The 24,395-nt window shown below is 52.2% G+C and overlaps 2 protein-coding genes across 13 annotated transcripts in view; both read left to right on the forward strand.

Annotated features, from left to right (window-relative positions):
- LOC105477663 (myotubularin related protein 14) overlaps positions 1-15,293 on the forward strand; it is a 54,981-nt gene extending 39,688 nt beyond the window's left edge. For 2 of the 10 annotated variants that reach the window (XM_011734258.2, XM_071092134.1), the window contains 6 exons: positions 86-156; positions 964-1,022; positions 1,204-1,342; positions 2,246-2,425; positions 9,979-10,134; positions 14,695-15,293. In XM_011734258.2, coding sequence (XP_011732560.2) covers positions 86-156; positions 964-1,022; positions 1,204-1,342; positions 2,246-2,425; positions 9,979-10,134; positions 14,695-14,878 — 789 coding nt within the window. In that variant the 3' untranslated portion in view covers positions 14,879-15,293. Of the gene's footprint in view, positions 1-85; positions 157-963; positions 1,023-1,203; positions 1,343-2,245; positions 2,426-8,844; positions 8,993-9,978; positions 10,135-10,344; positions 10,485-10,608; positions 10,937-14,694 lie in introns of those variants that run through there. The other 8 variants (XM_011734261.2, XM_071092135.1, XM_011734263.2 and 5 more) reach the window with 6 other exon arrangements.
- Positions 15,294-17,063: 1,770 nt separating this feature from the next.
- LOC105477662 (copine family member 9) overlaps positions 17,064-24,395 on the forward strand; it is a 28,155-nt gene continuing 20,823 nt past the window's right edge. Inside the window, exons 1-7 of one of the 3 annotated variants that reach the window (XM_011734255.2) lie at positions 17,064-17,281; positions 17,816-17,856; positions 17,977-18,023; positions 18,118-18,221; positions 18,692-18,728; positions 18,946-18,948; positions 19,218-19,294. In XM_011734255.2, the coding sequence (XP_011732557.1) occupies positions 17,214-17,281; positions 17,816-17,856; positions 17,977-18,023; positions 18,118-18,221; positions 18,692-18,728; positions 18,946-18,948; positions 19,218-19,294 (377 nt within the window). In that variant the 5' untranslated portion in view covers positions 17,064-17,213. Of the gene's footprint in view, positions 17,282-17,815; positions 17,857-17,976; positions 18,024-18,117; positions 18,222-18,691; positions 18,729-18,945; positions 18,949-19,217; positions 19,295-24,395 lie in introns of those variants that run through there. The other 2 variants (XM_071092137.1, XM_071092138.1) reach the window with 2 other exon arrangements.

Here is a 24,395-nt window from a genome sequence, read left to right on the forward strand (position 1 = left end):
GACCTGAGTGGCTGGCTGCCCTCTCTTGGGAGTTTTGCCTCCTCGGTTCTTCTCATTGTGCATTGCTCTTTGGTCTCTCCTTTAGATTTTCTTCTTCTGCTTCAATTTTTTGAAGCATATTATCTCCGAGGAGTTCTCTGCTCTGAAGACCCAGAGGTAAGTGGAGGCCTGCACGTGTCATGCTGGGCCAGGGCACTCTGAGAAGGGCTGCTCTCTGGCAGGCAGAGGCTGGCCACCTCATTCCTGCCCTGCCTCCCTGCTTGTTGGGCTGGTGCTCCCTCCTGCGTTCGCTCTGAGGGCAGGGTAGCAGTCCCTGCTGAAGGCCACTGGTGAAGAGGCTCTTCTGCAGGGAAGGCCATGTTGGGGTCAACTTGGAGTCACACTAGCAGACAGGCTTTGGGACAGATGAGTGGTCTCTGATGGCCAAGAGAACAGGTGCGTTGCTGCAGGGAGAAGCCAGCCCAGGAGTAGGAGGACTCTCAACTCCCAGTGCGCTCAAGCTGACTCTTGCCCTCCATGGCCTATAGCAGAAAGTGTGGCTGAACACTGCAGCCCCCTACAAAGGGGCAGAAGGCTGCTTCCAGCCTGGGAAATGCAAGCGTCTTGGCTGGCAACTGCCTTAGGACCCCTGTGAGAGTTGGGGTCTTGCCTGAGTTGGTTTGCCTTCCTAATCCGAGCTACAAGCATGTTGGGCCAGATTTGAACGCGAACACTCAGGGCACAAGCTGATGAGGAGGATGCAGACCTTGCTGGCCTCAGAAATCTGCACCTGTGTGTTGGACAGAGCCTTGCAGCATGTGTCCCAGCAGTGGGCCTGGTGTTTTATAACACTCCCTAGGCTAGGACCCATCTCCATGAGTTGCTAGTGAGTTGAGCTGCTTTCCAGAGCAGGCAAGATTAGGAACGGGAGACAATAAAACCCCAGATAGATCTGGAATTTACTGCTCCAGTTTCTGTTTCTAGGAGGAAGAGTTTGCCAGCCCGGGATGGAGGCTTCACCCTGGAAGACATCTGCATGCTGAGTGAGTCCTGGGCCCCAACAGACTTCCCTTCCTCCATGCATCTTCCCGAGTACAGATCAGGCAGGAACTGTTCGTCCTAGGAGTTTTTTTTTTTTCCCCCCCAGTTATGTGGTATAGAAAAGGTGAGGGACCAGTAGTGGGAGAAGGTAACATGCTGACTGATGGCACTGGCTACTTTTAGGACGAAAGGACCGTGGCAGCACCACCAGCCTTGGCAGTGACTTCTCCCTGGTCATGGAGAATTCCCCAGGAGCCACTGGGAGCTTCACCTATGAGGCCGTGGAGTTGGTCCCAGCAGGAGCGCCGACTCAGGCAGCTTGGTAAGGGGCCAGACTGGGACCAAGGTCACTCACAGCTGTGGCCCAGGGCCATCAGCACCAGGGAGTCAGGCTGGAGCCCCGAGAACAAAGGGGGCCCCCAACAGAAGAGCTGAGAAGATAGCTCTGTGCTCCTGCTGTCTCTACTGGGCCTCGGAAGCCAGCCATCTGGTTGGTGAAGGGCACTGCCTGTGGTGGCCCAGGAGCATAAAGGGCTAGGGCTCCCTGTGGGACAGAGAAGCGGCTGGGCAGGGTAGGGCAGGGGGGTGCTGGGAGGCTGGTATTAGAGGAGCTCCATTGTATCATTTGTTGGGGAGATAGGGGGCCATTTTGGAAAAAGAAAACCAAAAAGGTGGGTATAAGATGATAGGGAATTGGGAACTTGTTTGAAGGTCAGCTCCTTTGAGAATTTCATGAAATTGAGACCCTGATGACTTTCACCATAGACATATGGCTCAAGATGTTGTATAGCACAGTCCTGAGTGGTGGCTCATATTTATAATCCCAGCACTTTGGGAGGCCAAGGCAGGAGGATCACTTGAGCCCAGGAGTTCGAGATCAGTCTGGGCAGCATAATAAGACCCTGTCTCTTAGGGGGAAAAAAAGAAGGAAAAAAAAAGATTTTGCATAACATATGGAGGTGGGCAGTGACTGAACAGTGAGGAATCATTTTCTAGCACATACTTCGAGGCCAGTAGGCTGGTGTGATTTGGATGCCATAGACCCTCCATAAAGACCCAGCCCTGCTACCCATGGCCCTGAGCTGGAGAGAGTGCTAATGTTTGCCCACTCCTATGTGACGTTTTCCCAGTGGAAGTAAAGCCTGGGCCTGAAATTCAGTGAGGGTGGGCAGAGGGCTTTGCCTGCAGTGGCCCCTGGCTCACAGCCCTGCTCCTTCCACTGCAGGAGGAAGAGCCACTCATCCTCTCCACAGAGTGTCCTCTGGAACCGGCCACAACCCTCAGAGGACCGCTTGCCTTCCCACCAGGGGCTGGTGGAAGCCAGGTCTTCCAGCTCCTCATCCTCAAACCATTCTGATAACTTTTTCAGGATGGGTAGCAGTCCCCTGGAGGTCCCCAAACCCAGGTGAGGAGCTCCAAAGCCCTTGCTGTTGGAAGTGGCTAGCTTTCCCCCTTAATAAGACTGGAGGGTCGGGGGCCCAGCACCTGAGCTAGGGTCTCAAGATGGGGTTTCTAAGCTTGCAGGCCCAGTATTTGGAGGATGGGTTAGTGTTTGGTAATAAAGCAAGGGCTGATTTGTAGAGTGGTTTGAGACTCCTTCCTTGAACCCTAGCAGAATGCAGGGGAACCCAGAAGTGCTGTGGCTGTGATGTGATGGTGGGGAATAGGGACTGCCTCCACTTGTTACCTTTGGCAGATCCCAGCCCCCTAGGCGCACCTCCCATTGTGATTGAAGAGATGGATCTAGATTCTGAGTCCCTTCTGGCTCTCACATCTCAAGTCTGAATTGGTGGAGCAGTGAGAACAGATGTTAGGGAGATGAGCTACATGTGTGTGGCTGGGACAAACGGTGGTGACTGCACACCTGGAAAGGGAGCAGCTCAGCCAGGATGGCCATGCCAGGGCTGTGGCTGAAGGGTGCTGCAGGAATGGTGCTTTCTGGGTAAGTTTAGAGCTGAGCACGGGCCAGAGGCTAGGACTGAGGATTGGTCTGGCACTTCGGAAAAGCATTTCCTACCACTTTTTCCACTTCATACTCCCATCGAAAGAATCCTGTAAATTGCTTTGTTTTCTAAAGCTTTGAGAATGTCTCACCTTTCTGGAGCGAATAAAGCAGTGTGGGACTTCAGGCCCTTAGTGAATTCCAGGGAGAAAGGGGCATTTAGAAGAATGGGCATGAGCTTTGGAGTCCATCCCAGATTCAAGTCAAGCGCTGCCACATCACATCCATGTGATTTTCAGACTCAGTTTCGTCCTTGGTAGTAATAGGTCTGTTAAGAAGAAAAACATTCTGAAACTTCTGGAACCCTCCTCCCATCACCCCTCTATGATTTTTCCCTCTGGGCAAAAACAGGCAATGAAGGAATATGGGGAAGAACATCCTCTGCACGTAGGCAGAGCAGATAAGCGGGAGTGGGTGTTCCAGACTGCACTGCCCACAGGGGCCCTGTGTGCTCACTCCTGAGTGAGCTCTTCAGCTCAGAACACTGCCTGAGTGCTGGAGCTGAGTCTGTGAAACCACGGCCACACGCTGTCTGGCCCCATAGGAGGTGTCTTGGAAGTGGTGGGGCAGAGACGGGGCCAGACAGACAAGCCCATGTGCTGGTGCCCCGTCCCATCCTCTGTGTGCATGCCTGCTGCCGCATCACTCTTGTCTGCACCCAGCTGTCTTCAGGGCCACTCTGGGGCTGCAGTGGCACTGTTGTGACCCTCACTGTTCCAGGCTGTGGCTTTAGGTCATGGTCCCTGCGTCCTTTTCTGCCTGTGCAGCATTGCTGAACTACTAGGGAGGAAACCAGAAGGTTCCTCTTGTCCTCTGGGTCCTGCCTCAGTCTTAACTGCCCAGACTGCAGTGAGCTCCCAAGTTGAGGCAGCACCCCATCACCCATTACCATACCCTAGCTCGCCATCTCCTGCCTGCCAAAAAATAGCACTTTGCAATCTTGTGATAGTGTCCCTCAGTCTCACAGGTGACTTTCTGCTTCCAGGACGTGGCTCAGGCTCTTGTGGCCAATCAGGATGGCCACCAAGGCCCTCTCTTGGGAGGCTGAGGAGGATAAAGGTTGTCCTCCTGACCTCAGAGCCCTGCACACTGGGACTTGGCCAAACTTGGGATAGCTGGACCAAGATGGGTGCAAGGCTTTGAAAGGCATGGGGTAGGCAACTGTGAGGTGTTTGATCCTTCTGCTGGTCTGTTTGGGGGAGGCCTGTCTGGAGTCAGGCTTCTTCTGACTTGGATGCCTATTGGTCAGAGGTTTTGAAAGTCTAGATTATTCAGATTTGGAGCCTTCTAATTATATATTTCCATTACCATTAAAATTAATTTAGTATCTTAAAGTGCCTAAGGGATTAGCTTCCCTGCCTCTTAGGTAACAATAGCCAGGTCTTTAATGTGTTAGGAGAAGCTGTATGGAAAGAAACCTTTTAGTGAAGCTGTCTGTGACAACCAAAATTCTTCTAATGTGAATTCTTTGGGTTTTTATATGCTCCAAATTCTACAGGCATCTCTCTTTTAAAGCAGGATTCCCCCATGGAATGAATCTGTGAAGCTTTGTTCAAAGTTAAGTAGTAGGTATGAATCAGGTTGGGAAGAAAGTTCTGTGGGGTGCCAATTCTTACTAACCCCCAGCCCATACCCCTTATTGGCAAGCCTGGTGGTTTTTAATCATTGTTAGCTGTTGCTGCAGCAGCTTCTGATTAAGCTGCATTTCTGGACCATTGTTAAATCTCTCCATCAGTGACAGGGTTGAGGGCTGAGACGGGCCAGGACCAATGTTCTGAGCTCACATGCCTCCCCCACCTCTGGTTAGCAGGTCGCTACCTTGCATGGCCTTGGCCTCTGCTCTGGAGTCACACATCCTTTAGGAGTAGGGGGGTTGCTAGCACAGCATTATCCATGCCCAAGGAGGGATGGTGCCACCACTGAGCCCAGCTTGAAGCCAGGCTACCTGAAGAGCAGATGAAGTTTGCTGGGGGATGCCCAGCAGCCTGGTTGAATAGCTGAGTAGCAATGCAGGGACCAACCTCTGCTGCCCGGTTAGCTACTCTTCCCCCAACCTCCACCACCTGCTAACTACTCTTGAGCAACTAGCTCTGTCCTAGGCTGTCTGCTTGTGGGTGGGAGCAGGGTAAGTTTAGATTAGGTGACAGCCAGGTCCCCTCAGAACCCAGGATTCTATATCTTAGTTCAAGTACTAACTGTGTGTGACTTCATGACATATCACTTGATGACTTTCGGTTTCCATTTTCTTATCTGTGTAATCAGAGGCTTAGGTAATTCCAAGGTCCTTCCTAGCTGTACACCTTCAAACCTCCTGTATCAGCCTTGTCAGATGTTTTCAAATGCAAGTAACAGAAAACACATCTCACTGACTGAAACAGTAAAGGAAACACATTTACAGTCAGCCCTCCATATCTGCAGGTTCCACATCCATGATCAGCCAACCAGATTGAAAACATTCAAGATAACATAAACAATAGAAAGTAATACAATGAACATGCAGTATAACAACCGCCTACAGAGTATTGACATTGTATCAGATAATCTAGAGATGATTTAAAGCATATGGGAGGATATGCGTAGGTTGTATGCAAATACAAGTGACCTTGAACAATGCAGGGATTAGGGCTGTCCCTCACCCCATTCAGTTGAAATCTGTATATAACTCTGACTCCTCAAAAACTACAGATAGCCTGCTGTTGACTAGAAGCCTTACCAATAACATAAAGTCAGTTAACACATATTTTGTGTGTTATCTCTATTATATACTGTATTCTTAGGTAAGCTAGAGGAAAATAAAATGTTAAGAAAATCATAAGGAAGAGAAACTGTATTTCCTGTGTGTTCAGTAGAAGTGGATCATAAGGGTCTTCTTGCTGAGGAGGCTGAGGAGAAAGTGGAGGGAGGGGTTGTCTTGCTGTGTAGGGCAGCAGAGGCAGGAGATAATCTGCATATGAGTGGACCCATGCAGTTCATGTGTGTTGTTCAAGGATCAGCTGTGCTACTACATTTTATGTAAGGGATTTGAGCATCCAAGGACTTTGGTATTGGTGGGGTGGTAAGTGGGTGGTGATCCTAGAACCAATCCCCTGTGATAAAAAGGAGTAACAAGGAACAACTGTATATAGAAAAGCCTAGTGGAAAATCAGTCTTCCAGTGCAGCCTGATCAAGGTTCCAGCTCTATTTCCCTGTAGTTTGTTCCCATTGCCTCCTTCTGCATGTTAGCTTTGTTCTCTGGCCAGCTTCCCTAATGGTGGCAAAATGGTTGACAGCAGCTCCCAGGATGACATGCTGCTTCCTTTCTCACATCCAGGGGTCACATGAGAGCCTCTTTTTTTCAGTTATAGGTAGAAGCTGTGTGCTTTACTCCCATTGGAGGTTATGTGGTGGTCCATGAACCGATTTCTGAGGTGCCCACCCCTTATCAGGAAGAAAGATGAGTGTATTATTGCAAGGGCTTTGGTCAGACCTGGGTTTCAGTCGTAGCTTTGCAGTCCTAGCTGTCTGACTCGGAAAAATCACATCCCTTCTGAGCTCAGTTATTTTATCCTGTTTTTAAAGGGGGAAAAATGATTCAGGCCCCCGTAAGTTTGGGTTAAAATGAAATAATGGGTTGGACTTGATGGCTCATGCCTGTAATCCAGCACTTTGGGAGGCCAAGGTCAGATTATCGTTTGAACCCAGGAATTCAAGACTAAGCTGAGCACCATAGTGAGACCCTGCCAATACAAAAGATAGATTAGATAGATAGATTGGATGGATGGCTAGACAGATAGATGGATTGGACTGGATTGGGATGGATTGGGATGGAGTAAATACTCATAGTAGATACCTTTTTACCAATGCCCAGCAAACAGTAGCTGTGGTTAAGGATTTGGCCTTATCAGTCATTTGTCTGAGAGCCTGTAGGCCCTGTCATGGCACTAGGCAGCTGCATAAAAGGCCAGGCCCACATCCCGACCTGTGTGTTCTTGCCTGGGTTGAGCCAGCTCGGTTTGTGTGAGTATTCTTGTACCCGCTTCCAGAAAGGACTAGCTAAAAGACACCTGCTCTGAGTTGGCTGTCAGTAGGGCATCTGGGGAGGTGGGAGCCCGTAGCAACTACAGCTCTGGGTGCTATGAAGAGGGCCCTGAGCTGCATCCCACTAAGGAAGTGAAATGTTGCTGAGCTCCTACCCTCCTAGGCAGAGGTCCGAGCTGCTGGGATGTGGACAGGTGACCTCTGAAGCGTTGTCAGCTCCACCACCATCCAGTTTGAGGGTTGCTTGGTCCCATGTTCTCTCCAGTTGTGTAGTGGGAGAGCAGAGGGGGTGGAGATTGGACCACTCTGTTTGCTGCTCAGGGCAAAAGGGTTTGGGCTCTTGTTGAAGCTGGTTAAGTTACCTGTGTTCTTAGACTGACTGGAAGGCTTTTCCTCTCTTCTCAGTATATGGGCACAGGTCCTTACTCCCGGTGACATGACCCACTGTAGATGTACCCTGCAGCCGGCTAATCCATGGTGGTATTTGTGGACACTTTCCTGCTTAGCATGGCCCTTTGCCCTCAACCCCAGGAGCTGAATGGTCACTTTGTAGCCCTTCCTTTGACAAAGGCCTCGTGTAGGAAAACTCCTGTGTAGCCAGTGTGCTCACTCTTGAAAAATCCCAGAGTCTGCAGAAGATGGCTGCCTGCTGAGAGATGCTTCTGTCCCCTGGGATCACACACACTGCTGCTGTCTGTGCTGCCTAATCCATCCAACAGCTGCTCCAAATGCAGTTCTTGGCCGATGTTACCTGCTGGGACATGGGGGAAGTAAAGGGAAGTGACTAGCCCAGGGGACCTGGAATCCTTGAGGGGAGCCAGTCAGTAACTCCCTCCCATTGGCCATGTTTCCCTTGCCAGTGTTACTCTTTGGCTCTGGGGCAGCGGTTTTGGGGCCTGAGAAACTTCCCCATGCTCCTGGCCCCAGCTGTGCCTCGTCCTAGTCAGCATCCCTTCCATTCCCTCAACATTCTGGGTTTTAGCTGTTGTTTTCCCACAAGCTACTAAAACTGGAAAAGATTCCACCCTGCAGTTTGAACAATAGATGAGATTTGTGGAGCTAGGATGCGCCTCAGGGTTGTGCCGGCTGAAGGCCTAGTGTGACCTGGAGGAGGCACAGGGCAGGCTGCTCCTGGGGAGCTGTCTCTTTGATTTACAGACTGCCTGAGCCCAAGTTTCTCCATCTAGAAACAAGGAAGCCCTGCTCTGTCGGGCCCTAGGGGCTTCTGTCAGGTGACAGACCATGTCCTGTTCTCATCCCTAATGCTGCCATCACGCACCTTCTAGAGTTTAGCAGGAATGATGAATGTGGTAAGTCTGTATGTTGTAGAGGGTTCCGATTTATGGCAGCCTTAACATAGAAAACCATCTGTTTTTCCTGGTCCCAAGGTGGTTCTGTTTCAGGACAAATGTGCAGTCATTCTTGGTTTTAAAAATCTCTTCTCAGCTGGGTGCAGTGGCTCATGCCTGTAATCCCAGCACTTTGGGAGGCCGAGGTGGGCAGATCACCAGAGATCAGGAGTTCAAGACCAGCCTGGCCAACATGGTGAAACCCCATCTCTACTAAAAATACACACAAAAAAATTAGCTGGGCATGGTGGTGGGCGTCTGTATTCCCAGATACTTGGGGTTACAGTTGGGAGGCTGAGGCAGGAGAATTGCTTGAACCCAAGAGGCAGAGGTTGCAGTGAGCCTAGATCACGCCATTGCACTCCAGCCTGGGCGACAAGACTGGAAAAACAAAAACCTCTTCTCACACTCCCTAGCTGTGATACATCAGGCAAGTATCTTCACCTGTCTTACAGATGGAGATGGTTAAGGATTGCCAGAGTTGCAGTGCCTGGCCAGCTGCACTCCAGTGGCAGCTGCTTGGGGATAAGACTGGCCCAGTGACCAGTTGGGCTGTCATCTCAGACTAGGAGCCCTTGACACCAGCCAGCTGGGGGAGCCAAGGCCAGTGAATGTTTTTCTCCACTCCCAATCCCTGCTCTTCATTCCTGTTTCTGGGTCCCTACTTGAACACCTCCTGCTGTTTTTGGATGAAAGAATAAAGGGTCAGGCATCAAAGATGATGTCCCTCTGGGGACTGGGACCTGGGGTAGCAGGTGGAAGGGCCTTGTTTGATGTCTCCCTATCTCCTCCCTCACCCGCACTGGCTGGACTACTGCCCAGGACAGAAGAGAGGGGTTGGCTGAGTGGGGAGGAGGCGGAAGCAGTAGATTCCCAGCACAACTTTCTTCCTCCCACCCCCCAAACCTCCATCTGAAGAAGGCCTGATGAAGCTGTCAGGCTGCCTGCCTGATTCATCCCTTCCCTCTGGGCATAGCCACTGAGTCTGTTGGGCTGGGCTGATGCTTCTGAATACAAACTATGGCACTTGGAAGGCACTGCAGAGAAAGGGGGGACTTCAGGACTCCCATTCCATCACTCTTCAGTCTAGGTCATACCCTCCACAATCCCCAAGAGGCCTGTTCTGTCTCTTCTGATGGGACTCCTGGGTTCTGTGTTGCCCACCCTGCAAATCTGCATGCCAGGAAGCATGGGTGACCCGGCTGCTGGTACACCTTCATTTGGGTGCTAGCCTTGCTCCCTTCATTTGGTGCTGTTGAGATTGTCCTTGCCATGTTTGCTCCCAGCACAGGCACGCCCTGGCCCCAGGCTGTGGCTCTGATTCACTCTTACTGCCATGCTTTGTTCTCGTTTTTTGCTTCCACAGTAAGTCTGCACAAAGTACTGTCCTCACAGCTGAGCTTACCTGGTGATCTGTTCTTTTTTGTTGGTCACTACTTGTCCAGCTTTTTTTTTTTAGACTTTTGGAGACGGTGATTGACAACAGAACCTAGCAGCCAGGGCCGTGCTAGCCCCCCAGTCCCCTCCAGAGCCTGTGTCAGGCATATGACTGACTGCATCCTCTCCCCTCTCTCTCCTCTCTGCCCCAGATCAGTGGACCATCCCCTGCCCGGATCCTCTCTCTCCACAGACTATGGCAGCTGGCAGATGGTAACGGGCTGTGGCAGTATTCAGGAGCGGGCTGTCCTGCACACAGACTCCTCTCTCCCTTTCAGCTTCCCGGATGAGCTCCCTAACAGTTGTCTGTAAGTGTCTTGCTTGAGAAGGCAGGATACTCCCCTGCCCATGTGAAAAGCTGGTGAGCAGTCAGGAGTGCTGGGTAGGAATGAGGCAGAGGCTGGCGCTTGGGAGCTGGCCTGGCCTCCTCCCCCTCCCCTCTCAGCTGCTGAACCTGAGGTATGAAGGAGGCCTGTGGCTGGTCAGGAAGTGCACTGGTTTGTGTGTTCACTCTGCAGCCTCTAAAAACCATCCACTGGTGTCTCAGGTGCACCCAGAGGGAAAGCTGCTGGACTGTAACTATAGAAGATTCTATTTCTGTATAAGCCTTTGCCTGACATGAGAATCGTTTGAAGGCAGAACAATAGGATAGTGAAGGTAGGTGTATGGTGGAGGCCAGAGCCAGAGTGGTGCTGGGTTAGCCCAAAGCTGTGCTCCTGAGCAGAATCTAGGGTGACTTGCCGTCTCTACCCACCTTGTCTTCTGTTTTTGCCTCTGGGCAGGAATAAGAATTGGATGGGGATTCTAGATCCCACACCTACAAAACCCTGAGTTTCCAGCCCCTACAATGTGTCCACCTGACTGGAGCCGCTGCCTCTGGGGAAACCACCTGCCCCTGGCCTGTTCTGCCGCTTCATGGATGTCAGGCAGGAGAAAGCCTCCGGTGGCCGGGGGAGCAAGACCTGCTCCTCAGCTGTGGTGCCTGAGGGCCCCTCAGCAAGCCTTCCCTTCACCTCCATACCATGGGCTGGATGAATGGCACATGCTGGGGCCTCACCGCAGCACCGCAATCCAGCTTATCCCCACCCATGTTGGTGGGCTGGAAGCAAGGTGCCTTGCGGAGTTGGGAAGGGAAAGGGGGCCCTAGATCCTAGCTGAGGGCAGTCAGGAGCCAGTCAGACCTTGAAATTCCAGGATGGCACAGGTCCTGGCCCTGCAGCTGTGAAGTCACCAAAGAGCTTCTGAGGTCACTGTGCCTGGCACAGCCTCCTCTGCAGCCAGCCCCTAGGCCAGAAACAAGATCTCTTCGATTTTTGAAGGTTAAATATAAAAAAATTGCAGGCCGGGTGTGGTGGCTTATGCCTGTAATCCCAGCACTTTGGGAGGCCGAGGCGGGCAGATCACCTAACGTCAGGAGTTCGAGACCAACCTGACCAACATGGAGAAACCCCGTCTCTACTAAAAATAAAAAATTAGCTGGGCGAGGTGGTGCATTCCTGTAATCCCAGCTACTCGAGAGGCTGAGGCAGGAGAATCGCTTGAACCCAGGAAGCGGAGGTTGTGGTGAGCCAAGATCGTGCCATTGCACTCCAGCCTGGGCAACAAGAGCGAACCTCTCAAAAAAAAAAAAAAAAAAAAAAATTGCACCTTTCTGTAGAGACTTCCTACTCAAGCCCCGTTTGCCCAAAAGCCGTCTCTGAAGGAAGCACAGATATCCCTGCTTGATAGCACCCCTCACTTACCTGGGGTCAGCCACTGAAACTGGCAACTCCAGCCCCAGATCACCCACCCTAGAACCTACTAAATTTAGGCCCCAGGCAGCACTGCAGGCTCCTAGCCAACCCTTTAGTTCTGGGAGGTTCTCAGAGGAGGGCTGGATTCTGTATGATCTCAAGGCCTCCAAGATTGTGGGATGCGGTCAGAGTTGATTCCTGTGAAGCCGTGTAGCATGTGGGTGCAGCACTTGGGCTTTGGTATCAGAGAAACTTAAGTCAAAATCCTAGCTGCTCTATTCACCAGCTGTATCTTCGAGTGTCAGCCTTGCCTTTTGTGAACCTGTTAGCTCATCTCTCAAGAAGGAGTGGCACTGTAGTACCTCCCTTGCCTGGTATGTGTCCTTAAATGGATCACATAGCCTCTCGTTTTCTCGTCTCTCAGGAGGTTGTGGTCTCTGTCCCTTCCATCTCAGAAATGGGCAGCCCAGCCGTGGCGGGGGCTGGGGGGAGGGGGCAGGGCAGTGAGAATGCTCATGTATGGATCTTTGGATGTTCCCTGTGAGTGTAAACTAATTGGTCTGTTTCTCCTTCGTATGCTGTAAGGAGAAGCTAAGGCAAGCATGCATGGCCTTTGGCCTGTGTGAAATTAGAAAGTAAAAAGATCTTGGGCCATGCTTCTCCCCCAGGTACCAGGAGAGACTTCAAGATTGTTCATGGTAGTGCAGGAATCCGGTCTCAGCTCCATGTTCTTAGTGCTGCTGCAGGAGCAATTTGACTTTTCTTTGCCCAGAGCCTACTGCTTCCATCTCTCACGTTTCACTCCCACAGATCTGCTTTCCCTTGAGTCCTGTCTATCTCCGCACTTACTTACCTCAGGACTGTCATTTATCCTCAGACACCCCTCTGCTCCCACAAGCCCTGGGTACAAGTCACTGAGGCTTTGGGATTGGGTTCACTTCAGCTGCCTCTGACAGATTTCCAGGGAGGGACTGTCCAGGCATTGGTTTCTTGGGGGCGGATTTGGAGCAAGATTAGTAGGCATGGCTGGTCTTAGTATTTAGATGAGGGCTCTTCTCATGTAGGTCTGTGACCCCTAGAGAGGGCCCTCCAGGGACCCATCGGGGGAACACCATGTGAGTACTTGACCTTTGAGTCGAGTCCACCGGCCTCTTCTATTAAAGGCCCTTGGGGATGTCACACAGCCTCATGTGGAGTCACACTTTGATAAGCCTGAGTTGTGTGCACTTGTTTCCCTTCTTGACTTGTAATTTCAAGGTAAGGAAAGAAGAGGGGCTTTCATCTGTGATCAGAGCCTACAGAGGCCAAGAGAGGAATGGGGGATAGAATCAGAACACAGATCTTTCTGGAAAAGCAAGCACCCTTTCAGCTGTTTACCTGGGAACCACAGTGACGGAAAGTGTAGCTAAAGCCCTAGAGGTTTCCAGTGGGGAACCCTGCCCTCAACCCAGCAGACAGTGGGTTCTTCCAGGGCAGTAGCTTCCTCCTAAGATGCGACATGTCTACGCCTCAAGGCTGAGGCCTTTTTCTTTCCTTTTTTTTTTTTTTGAGACAGAGTCTCGCTCTGTCGCCCAGGCTGGAGTGCAGTGGCGCGATCTGGGCTCACTGCAAGCTCCGCCTCCTGGGTTTACGCCATTCTCCTGCCTCAGCCTCCCGAGTAGCTGGGACTACAGGCGCCCGCCACATCGCCCGGCTAGTTTTTTGTATTTTTTTTTTTTAGTAGAGACGGGGTTTCACCGTGTTAGCCAGGATGATCTCGATCTCCTGACCTCGTGATCCGCCCATCTCGGCCTCCCAAAGTGCTGGGATTACAGGCTTGAGCCACCGCGCCCAGCCTCTTTTTTTTTTTTAAGACACAGTCTTACTCTGTTGCCCAGGCTGGAGTGCAGTGGTGCAATCTGGCTCACTGTAACCTCTGCCTCCGGGGATCAAGCAATTCTCCTGCCTTCAGCCTCCCAAATAGCTGGGATTACAGGCACATGCCACCATGCCTGGTTAATTTTTGTATTTTTTTTTTTTTTTTTTTTTTTTGAGACTGAGTCTGGCTCTGTCGCCCAGGCTGGAGTGCAGTGGCCGGATCTCAGCTCACTGCAAGCTCCGCCTCCCGGGTTTACGCCATTCTCCTGCCTCAGCCTCCGGAGTAGCTGGGACCACAGGCGCCCGCCACCTCGCCCGGCTAGTTTTTTGTATTTTTTAGTAGAGACGGGGTTTCACCGTGTTAGCCAGGATGGTCTCGATCTCCTGACCTTGTGATCCGCCCGTCTCAGCCTCCCAAAGTGCTGGGATTACAGGCTTGAGCCACCGTGCCCGGCTTAATTTTTGTATTTTTAGTACAGACGGTTTTGCCATGTTGGCCAGGCTGGTCTCGAACTCGACCTGCCTCGGCCTCCCAAAGTGCTGGGATTACAGGCGTAAGCCACCACACCCGGCCAAGGCTGAGGCCTTTCAACAGCTGTGGCCTGCTGCCAGATTTCAGGGGCCTCCTTACTGTTAGGTATAAAACTTCATGCCGCAGCTTGCCCTTCCCAAGGAGTGGAAGCAGAGAGCTGCTGGGGCAAATTCCCTCCTGCTTAGCTACCCTCCTTCCAAGTGATCGCAAAGAAAGTTATTTTCACAACAGGTCAGGTCAGGCCAGGCACAGTTGCTCACGCCTGTAATCCCAGCACTGTGGGAGGCCAAGGCAGGCGGATCAGTTGAATCCAGAAGTTTGAGACCAGCCTGGGCAACATGGTAAAACCCCATCATGGTGACACGTGCCTGTAGTCCCAGCTACTTGAGGGGCTGAGGCGGGAGGATGGCTTGAGCCCGGGAGGTTGAGGCTATAGTGAGCCCTGATTGTGCCACTGCACTCCAGCTTGGGCAATAGAGTGAGACCTTGTCTCAAGAAAAAAAAAAAAAGGTTAGTGTCCAGTAAAAGCTCCTGTTCTAGGTGGGAACAGTAGCCTGAGGGCTTTGAGAAATGGTTTAAGGGAAAACAGGGCCAGATATCTGGGGCCTGAACCACAAGGATAGCATGGCCATAAGACAGACACTGGATTTGTCCAGTCAGAAGCACAAGGACAGGTGGTGTGGAGGGAGGATGCTGGGTCCTGTCCCAGGGTAATGTCTTTGTTCTTTCTCTTTCCCTCCCCATAGGCTTGCAGCCCTGAGTGATCGAGAGACTCGGCTGCAGGAGGTGCGCTCAGCCTTCTTGGCTGCGTACAGCAGCACGGTGGGGCTTCGGGCAGTAGCCCCCAGTCCCTCTGGTGCCATCGGGGGCCTGCTGGAGCAGTTTGCCCGTGGTGTTGGACTCCGGGGCATCAGCAGCAATGCCTTGTGAAGAAGCCAGCCCATGACAGTTTCCTGCTCCTCTCTCAGCTGAGCCCTTAGCAGAATCAAAGCCATGCCTGGCCAAAGGGGTACTTCCAGGTCAGGGGAAATTTCACTCCCCCATCTCCATCATGTACATGGCAGCCCCAAAGCTGAGCAAGGCCAAAGACAGGGTTTTCCAATCCCCAGCCTCTTGACTGGTGACCACCACCCCTTCTTGTCACTGTCTCCCACCCACCCCGTCTTTGCTGGGATTCCCATCAACTCTCAGAACTGTGTGGGGTTTCCCTGGGGCCTTGTGGAAGCCATGACTTCACAAAGACCCTACCTCTCAATTCTTGTTTCCTGGGGAGGAGGGATCACCTGCACTGAGAATGAGGCAGTTTGACACAGATCACAAAATAAAATCAAAGTCTTTTTAAACAGCCACTCGTGTCCTCATTTGGTTATTGTCTTTGTGGAGCTATTAGGAAGGTTATCATTGTCCTTTTTGCTGGACAAGGGGTGGTTTTTTTTTTTGAGACAGAGTCTCGCTCTGTTGCCCGGGCTGGAGTGCAGTGGCCGGATCTCAGCTCACTGCAAGCTCCGCCTCCTGGGTTCACGCCATTCTCCTGCCTCAGCCTCCCGAGTAGCTGGGACTACAGGCGCCCACCACCGCGCCCGGCTAATTTTTTGTATTTTTTAGTAGAGACGGGGTTTCACCGTGTTAACCAGGATGGTCTCGATCTCCTGACCTCGTGATCCGCCCGTCTCGGCCTCCCAAAGTGCTGGGATTACAGGCTTGAGCCACCGCGCCTGGCCGACAAGGGGTGTTTAAGTGGAGGACAGGTGAAACGGGAAGAGAACTGGCGACAGGTGTACCTCTCCACTCGTGAGCCATGGTAGTCCTGCAGAGGGGACAATACTTAACACTGTTGAGAGTAGTGGTTCTCGGGCCTAAGCAGGTCCTAGTCACCTAGGGAGCCTGATTAGCTCTGCACATTCCCAGGGCTGCCTGAGTTTTAGCCTTTGGGTTGCTAAGGAAGTTGCCTGGGAATTAGGAGCTGGAGGATCTTTTTTTTTTTTTTTTTTTTTTTTGAGATGGAGTCTCACTGTCATCCAAGCTGGAGTGCAGTGGCACAATCTTGGCTCACTGCAACCCCTGCCTCCTGGGTTCAAGCGATCCTCCTGCCTCAGCCTCCCAAGTAGCTGCGTGAACATGCCACCGTCCCCAGCTAATTTTTGTATTTTTAGTAGAGATGGGGTTTCACCATGTTGGCCAGGCCAGTCTCAAACTCCTGAGCTCAAGTGATCTCCCTGCCTCGGCCTCCTAAAGTGCTGGGATTACAGGCATGAGCCACCGCACCCGACCAGGATCTTCATCTTTAACAAGTTCTGTAGGCAGCATGGTCCTGGTACAAGTGACCTACAGCCCTTACCTTGAGGCCTGCCTATGGAAGAGGGACTGGCTTCTGAAGCTTTGGAGATAGCAATTGGTGTGCATGTGGTGGGGGAGAGCCTGGCTGACCACCACTCTCTTCTACAGTGTGGCCTACAGTAGATTGCGTCATGAGAGTGTGTCCACATCTGTAATGCCATGAAAGTTGTGAGGGTTTAAAGGCATGGGCAGACAGCTTTGCACGGTGCTTAACAGCCACCATTTACTGTCATCAATGTGAATACCCAGAGGACAAATCATAAATACCAGTGAATGTTGAGCACTTGCTGTGTGCTAAGTGCTTTCCTTGGGTTATCTCAGTAAAATTTTACAGCACCTGAAGTAGCTGCTGTTAAGGGCCTTTCTAACGGTCTTTCATGGTCAAGCCACAGAGATGTTGAGTAACTTGTCCAAGGTCACACAGCTAATAAGAGACGTACTTTTCCTATTCAGAGACCTAGGCAGGCTGGGAATGGGAAAGGGCAGAAACACTAAGGGAGTGGCTCAGTAAGAGGCAACAATTCCAACGCCCACCAGGTGCCCCAAATGCTTCAGCATCATGGACAACTCTAGGGGGCTTGGGTTTCCACCCCAGAGAGTTGGCAGGGTGGACTCTACCAAGGTGTGGATTGGAGTTGGGGGTCGGGGTGAGGTTCCCCTCTGGCTCCAGGCTGCTCCAATGGGGCGGGGGCCGCCCGCAGGGCCGGGCGGGGCTGTACTGCCATCTGGAGCCGCTGCCGCCGGCGGCCACTGTCAGGGCACGAGCGGCGGGAGCGCACGCAGGGCTGGAGGGAGTGCAGCCGCCGCCGCCGCCGCCGCCGCCGCCACCGCCACCGCGGCACATGGGCCGGCCCCGCCGCTGCCGTCGCCCCTAGCCCCAGCAGCCCTGGTCTCACAGCCTCCTGCGGCTCGGGTCGCCCGACCAGCCATGTCTCTCGGCGGAGCCTCCGAGCGCAGCGTCCCGGCCACCAAGATTGAAATTACCGTGTCCTGCCGGTGAGCGAGCCGTGCTGGGGAGGGCTTAGGCACTGGCACTGCCCCAGCCCCAGCCAGACGCGGGGCTCAGCCCGGGCAGGGGCTAGACCCCCAGGGGAGAGGCGAAATTGGCTGGAAAATCACAACTGATGACAGGGGAGTTGCTGGTGGGATCGAGAAGGTGGGGGGGGGGGGGGTCTTCTTGGGCAGCCCCACCCTGAAAAAAGGGCTCAGCCTGCGGGTTCAGGGGGTGGGTTGCAGGTATCCGGTAGGAGCTCGGCCCCAAGAGGACAAAGTTCTGGGGCAAGCCCTCTTTCCTGGGCCCTTGGAGACAGTGTGGGTGCGTTCGCGTCCAGTCCGCAGAGCCACGGTTCCTGGACAGCGATTTCCGGTGCTGTCCAGAGTGCTGACAGTGCGGACCCCAGCTGGGGGTAGTCATGGGGGACAGAGGTTTGATGCGGGCCCCATACCTCCCCTCAGTGCCCGGCTCAGAGCTGACTCGAAGCGGGCGGGCTTCAGGATGATCCACTCTGTCTGTCTGTTGCTTTTCTCTAGGAACCTGCTAGACCTTGATACCTTCTCCAAGTCCGACCCCAGTAGGCGGCTCCAGGACCGGGAGGGGGAACTTGGGTCTGGGCGCGACTCAGGGGCGGGTGGAGTCGGGGCCAGGGGTGCAAGCCGACCTCACGTCCTTCCCTCCCCGCCCCCACCTGCAGTGGTGGTGCTTTACACGCAGAGCCGGGCCAGCCAGGAGTGGCGGGAGGTGAGTCCCAGAGCCCCCTCCCGGCCCAGGGCGTCGCCCGGGAATCCCCTGGGCGTCTGCACGTCCCACGCTGACCCTCCATCCCCCTACCCAGTTCGGACGGACCGAGGTGATCGATAACACGCTGAACCCAGACTTCGTGCGCAAATTCGTCCTCGACTATTTCTTTGAGGAAAAGCAAAATCTGCGCTTCGATGTGTGAGGCCCCGCCTGGAATTCTGGCTTGGCCCGCCCCCGACCTGGATCCGCCCGGAATTCTGGCTGGCCCCACCCCCGCCTCGCCTCCCGGCCTGGTTCTTCCCGCAGGCCTCCCTCCCATTCTGAATGGCCCCCTCTAGCCTGAGTCCTGCCCTTCTGTGAGATGCGGTCCAGTTCCGTCCCCCGCTCTGGCCCCGCCCACAACTCTGCTCCTATCGCAGCTCCACCTCAGGCCCGACCCCTTCCAGACAACCCTGCCCCCAGCAGCCCCTGACTTGGCCTCGGCCCAGGCTTGACCCTTTTACTCCTCGGCCCACCCTGACTCCTCCCCCAAAGGAGACCAAAGCTGAATTCGGGTCCACAGCCACCCATCCCGCCACCCAAAATTTTCACCAAGACTCGGTGGCCGACCCCCTTCCACCCTCTCCCCCACCCAGCCCCACCCCACACCGGTTCCACTCTTTTCCTAGGTACAACGTGGACTCCAAAACCAACATCTCCAAACCGGTGAGCAAACGTTTACTCGAGGGTTGGCAGAGCGCAAAGGATGCACTTAGATGTGTTCAACGACTCTTGGAACTCCTCCTAACCCTCGACCCAGACCCCATCTTCTTCAGGCCCCCAACCCACCCTCCTGGTCCCTCTCCTCTTGCCTGAGTGTCCTGCCTGTGCCCCCTACTCACTGTTCCTCTTCCTTCTTGGCTGCCACTACTGGGAACTGCAGAAGGTGAGACTGAATGGGGCTGGGCAGAGGCTGGGGGTGGGGGTGGTGTTGTGGAGAACAAGCTTGGACTGATGACCCACTATGAGACAGAGATTGCTCGCAGACCCCTTCTTTCACACCCCCTCCAATAAAGCCCATGCAGGGTGGTGGCTCCTGCACCACTCACTTGCCTGGGAACTGCCCTGGTCCTCCTGTGCAGGAGCATCACTGGGGCTGAGCTGGGACTCAGCACTCAAGAGCTTCTGGTCTCGCTGACTCCTTGTCCTGCATAGGATTTCCTGGGACAAGCATTCCTGGCCCTGGGAGAGGTGATCGGAGGCCAGGGCAGCCGAGTAGAAAGAACCCTCACGTAAGTTGAATGGGAAGGGGTGTGGGAGTGGGGTGGGGGCTTCCAAATTCTCTGTCCCAAGGATGCCACTGACTGATAGCAGTGGAGGCTGGGGTTGCCCCTGGTCAGGAGCCTGCACTGGCTCCCATCACCCTCATAGAAAAGTCCAATTTCCAGTGCTCTGCCCGAGTCACTCTCAGGCCTCATATGTCTTTTCCTTCTTTCTCTCTCTCTTCTCTCTTCTCTCTCTCTCCCCCCTCACTCTTTTTCTAAATCTGATTCAACCTTTAAGGTCCACTTCCATGCCCCTCTCCACAGGGAAGCTCCCCCGGAATAAATCAAATCCTCAGGAATTTCCATTACATCCACTCACTAAATATGCATTAGCATGTTTTATATCCCACACCCTGCTCTAGGTACCAGGGCTTCATTCATTCCACAAACACTATGTATACATACCCTATGTCAGCCACTGGTAAAGGGGATTAGCTTGCAATGGTAAACAAAACAAAGGTTCTTGTCCTCAGGGGGCTGATACTCTGGTTGTGGGGGTACAAAATAGACATAAGTAAATTACATACTAGATTAGACAATATTAAGTGCTATGGGGAAAGAGACAAAGTAGAGCAGAATAAGGGGAACTGGCAATGCTGGGTGAGTGGGAGGTGCAGGATTCAACAGTGCAGTTGAGCAGGCCTCATGGACAGGTAACTGTGGAGCAACAACCTGAGGGAGGTGAGGGAGTCAATGGTACAGACATGTGGAGGAAGAATGTTCCAGGCAGAGGAGACTGCCAGTGCAAAAGCCTGGCACATTCAAAGTACAGCAAGGAGGCCAGTGTGACTGGAGCCAGGTGACTGGGAGGCAGGAGGAAGTGAGGTTGAAGAGCTAACAGGGCCTTGCAGCGGACTTCCACCTTTCCTCTGAAACGGGAGTCACTAGAGGGTTCTGAGCAGAGGAGTGACATGATATGGCTGCTTGCAAAAGATGGTGCTAGCTATGGGGTTAAGAAAAAACCTTGGGGACCAGGCGCGGTGGCTCATGCCTGTAATCCTAGCACTTTGGGAGGCCGAGGCAGGTGGATCATGAGGTCAGGAGATAGAGACCATCCTGGCTAACACGGTGAAACCCTGTCTCTACTAAAAATACAAAAAATTAGCCAGGCGTGGTAGCGGGTGCCTGTAGTCCCAGCTGCTCGGGAGGCTGAGGAAGGAAAATGGCATGAACTCAGGAGGCAGGGCTTGCAGTGAGCTGAGATTGCACCAGCCTGGGCGACAGAGCGAGACTCCGTCTCGAAAAAAAATCAAAAAATAAAAAAATGAAAAAAAAAGAATAAACCTTGGGTGGCCAAAGGTAGAAGCAGAGAGCCAATGAGAAGACTCTGACAGTAATCCAGGCTGCTACCAGTGAAGGAGGGGAGAAGTGGTCAGATTCGGGATATATTTTAAAGATGGAGCTAACAGGTTCCTGACAGATTGAATATGAATGTGAGAGGAAAAGAGGAGTTGAGGACAATACCAAGGTCTTTGGCTTGAACAACAGGAAAAATGGAATTGACACCAACTGAGATAGTAGGGAAAAAAAAAAACAAAGGAGAGCCAAGCATGGTGGTGCACACCTGTAGTCCCAGCTACTCAGGAGGCTGAGGTGGGAAGATCACTTGAGCCCAGAAGTTTAAACTCCTGGGCTCAAGCCTGGGTGACACCCCAAGCTGGGTAACAGAGTGAGACTCTGTCTGTGGACGAAAAGACAAAAAAACAAAACAAAACAAAAAATGTGAAGGAGAAGCAAGTTGGAGGAGGAATTCAATCAAGAGTTCCATCTGACATGTTGAATTTTATGTTTTATAAATATATAAAATGTTAGACATCCAAGTGGAGGTATCAAATGAGTCTTGGATGTTGGTTTTGTTGTTGTTTTTTCAAGACAGGCTCTCACTTTGTAGCCCAGGCTGGAGGGCAATGATAGCTCACTTCAGCGTCAAGTTCCTTGGCTCAAGGAATACTCCCACTCAACCTTCCAAGAAGTCAAGTAGCTGGAACTACAGGTGGATGCCAGCAGGCCCAGCTAACTTTAAAATTATTTTTTGGGCCGGGTGCAGTGGCTCAAGCCTCTAATCCCAGCACTTTGGGAGGCCGAGACGGGCTGATCACGAGGTCAGGAGATCGAGACCATCCTGGCTAACACCATGAAACCCCACCTCTACTAAAAAATACAAAAAACTAGCCGGGCGAGGTGGCGGGCGCCTGTAGTCCCAGCTACTCAGGAGGCTGAGGCAAGAGAATGGCGTAAACCCGGGAGGCGGAGCTTGCAGTGAGCTGAGATCTGGCCACTGCACTCCAGCCTGGGTGACAGAGCGAGACTCCGTCTCACAAAAAATAAATAAATAAATAAATAAATAAATAAATAAAATTATTTTTTGTAGAGACAGGGGCCTCGTTGTGTTTTTCAGGCTGGTCTTGAACTCCTGACATCAAGTAGTCCTCCTGCCTTGGCCTCCCAAAGTGCTGGGATTACAGGCATGAGCCACTGAGCCCGGCCTTAGATGTTAACTTTAAAGCAATGCTATTAGATGAGATCACCAAAGGAGGGGAGGAAGGACTGGCGAAAAAGAGGGAGACGAGAGAGAGAGAACCAAAGGCCGAGGCTCCACAAATTGGACCTAAAAAAGAAGACTGAGAAGGAGCAATTAATGAAGTAGGAGGAGAACCAAGAGAGGGTGATGTCATCGAAGCAAAGAGAAGGGTTATCAAGAAGAGAGTTACCAACCATGTCAAATGCTGCTGCAGCTCAAGTAAGATGAGGATTGGGAATTGGCCATTGCATTTAGCAAGGTGAAAATCCCTGTTGACTCTTACAAGCATAGTTTTAAAGAAGAGGTGGAGGTGAAGAGGATGGAAGACGGAGGGAGTCAAGGCATCTGTCAAGGAGTTTTACAGCAAAGGGGAGAAGAGAAAAGATGTGTGACCAGGCACGGTGGCTCACACCTGTAATCCCAGCACTTTGGGAGGCTGAGGTGGGTGGCTCACTTGAGGTCCAGAGTTCCAGACCAGCCTGGCCAACATGGTGAAATCTCTACTAAAAATACAAAAAAATGGCCGGGCGTGGTGGCTCAAGCCTGTAATCCCAGCACTTTGGGAGGCCGAGACGGGCGGATCACGAGGTCAGGAGATCGAGACCATCCTGGCTAACGCAGTGAAACCCCGTCTCTACTAAAAAATATAAAAAATAGCCGGGCGAAGTGGCGGGCGCCTGTAGTCCCAGCTACTCGGGAGGCTGAGGCAGGAGAATGGCGTGAACCCGGGAGGCGGAGCTTGCAGTGAGCTAAGATCCGGCCACTGCACTCCAGCCCGGGCGACAGCGCGAGACTCCCTCTCAAAAAAAAAAAAAAAAAAAATACAAAAAACTAGCCGGGCAAGGTGGTGGGCGCCTGTAGTCCAGCTACTCGGGAGGCTGAGGCAGGAGAACGGCAAGAACCCGGGAGGCAGAGCTTGCAGTGAGCTGAGATCCGGCCACTGCACTCCAGCCTGGGCGACAGAGCGAGACTCCGTCTCAAAAAAAAAAACCAAAAACAAAACAAAACAAACAAACAAAAAAAAATTAGCTGGGAGTGGTGGCGCATGCTTGTCATCCCAGCTACTCAGAAGGCTGAAGTAGAAAAATCGCCTGAACCAGGGAGGCAGAGGTTGCAGTGAGCCGAGATCATGCTACTGCACTCCAGCCTGGGCAACAGAGGGAGACTCTGTCGCAAAAAAAAAAAAAAGAAGAGAAGGGAAAGGAGAGGAGATGAGAGGAGTGGAGGGAAGGGGAGGGGAGAGGAGAGGAGAGAAGGAGATGTGGCTGAAGCAGGAAGAGAGGTCAAGAATACGTTTTTATATTTTTATATATATATATATATATATATATATATATATATATATATATTTTTTTTTTTTTTTTTTTTTTTTTTTTTTTTTTGAGACGGAGTCTCACTCTGTCACCCAGGCTGGAGTGCAGTGGTGTGATCTCGGCTCACTACAAACCTCTGCCACCCTGGTTTAAGTGATTCTCCTGCCTCAGCCTCCCGAGTAGCTTGGATTATAGGTGCCTGCCACCGCGCCCGGCTAATTTTTGTAGTTTTTTAGTAGAGATGGGGTTTCGCCATCTTGGCCACGCTGGTCTTGAACGCCTTACCCCGTGATCCACCCACCTCGGCCTCCCAAAGTGCTGGGATTACAGACGTGAGCCACCACGCCTGGTCAAGTTTATAATTTTTTAACACGAGGCTGGGCGTGGTGGCTCACACCTGTAATCCGAGCACTTCGGGAGGCTGAGGCCTCCTAAAGGTGAAGGCAGGTGGATCACCCGAGGTCAGGAGTTCAAGACCAGCCTGGCCAACATGGTGAAACCCTGTCTCTACTAAAAATACAAAAATTAACTGGGTGTGGTGGAGCGTGCCTGTAATCCCAGCTACTAGGGAGGATGAGGCAGGAGAATTGCTTGAACTCAGGGGGCAGAGGTTGCAGTGAGCCAAGATCACACCATTGCACTCCAGCCTGGGTGACAGAGCGAGACTCCATCTCAAAAAAAAAAAAAGAAAAAAAAATTTAACATGAGATAAATTATACCACATTGGCTGGGCGTAGTGTAATCCCAGCTACTCTGGAGGCTGAGGTGAGAGGATCACTTGAGCCCGGGAGTTCAGGACCAGCCTGGGCAACATAGTGAGGCTCCATCTCTACAGAAAAAAAAAAAAAAAAAGGAAAATTATACTATATTTACACATTGATGGGAATGACCAAGTAGAAACTGAAAAGTTGATGTAATAAAAAGAGGTGAGCATTACTGAAGTGATGTTCCTGTGCAGACAAGACAGTATGAAATATAGTACACAGTGGAGGGATAAATAGGCACAAGGACAGTTCATTTATAGCAACGGTAGGAGTCACACTTGTGTGGGTGAAGATACTGGTGGCAGGGTAGGTGTGGTGGTGGGTGGACATTCTCTTCTGGTTGCTTCAATTTTGTTCAGTGAGTAGGAAACAAGGTCATTGGCTGAGAATGTGGATAGGGGAGGAGGCTTTAAGGGTTGAGGAGAGAGAAGGAGTGAAACTGCCATCTACCAGAACTACCATCTACCAGA

The sequence above is a fragment of the Macaca nemestrina genome, chromosome 2 (genome assembly GCF_043159975.1).
Source record: "Macaca nemestrina isolate mMacNem1 chromosome 2, mMacNem.hap1, whole genome shotgun sequence".
Classification (NCBI taxonomy): Eukaryota; Metazoa; Chordata; class Mammalia; order Primates; family Cercopithecidae; genus Macaca; species Macaca nemestrina.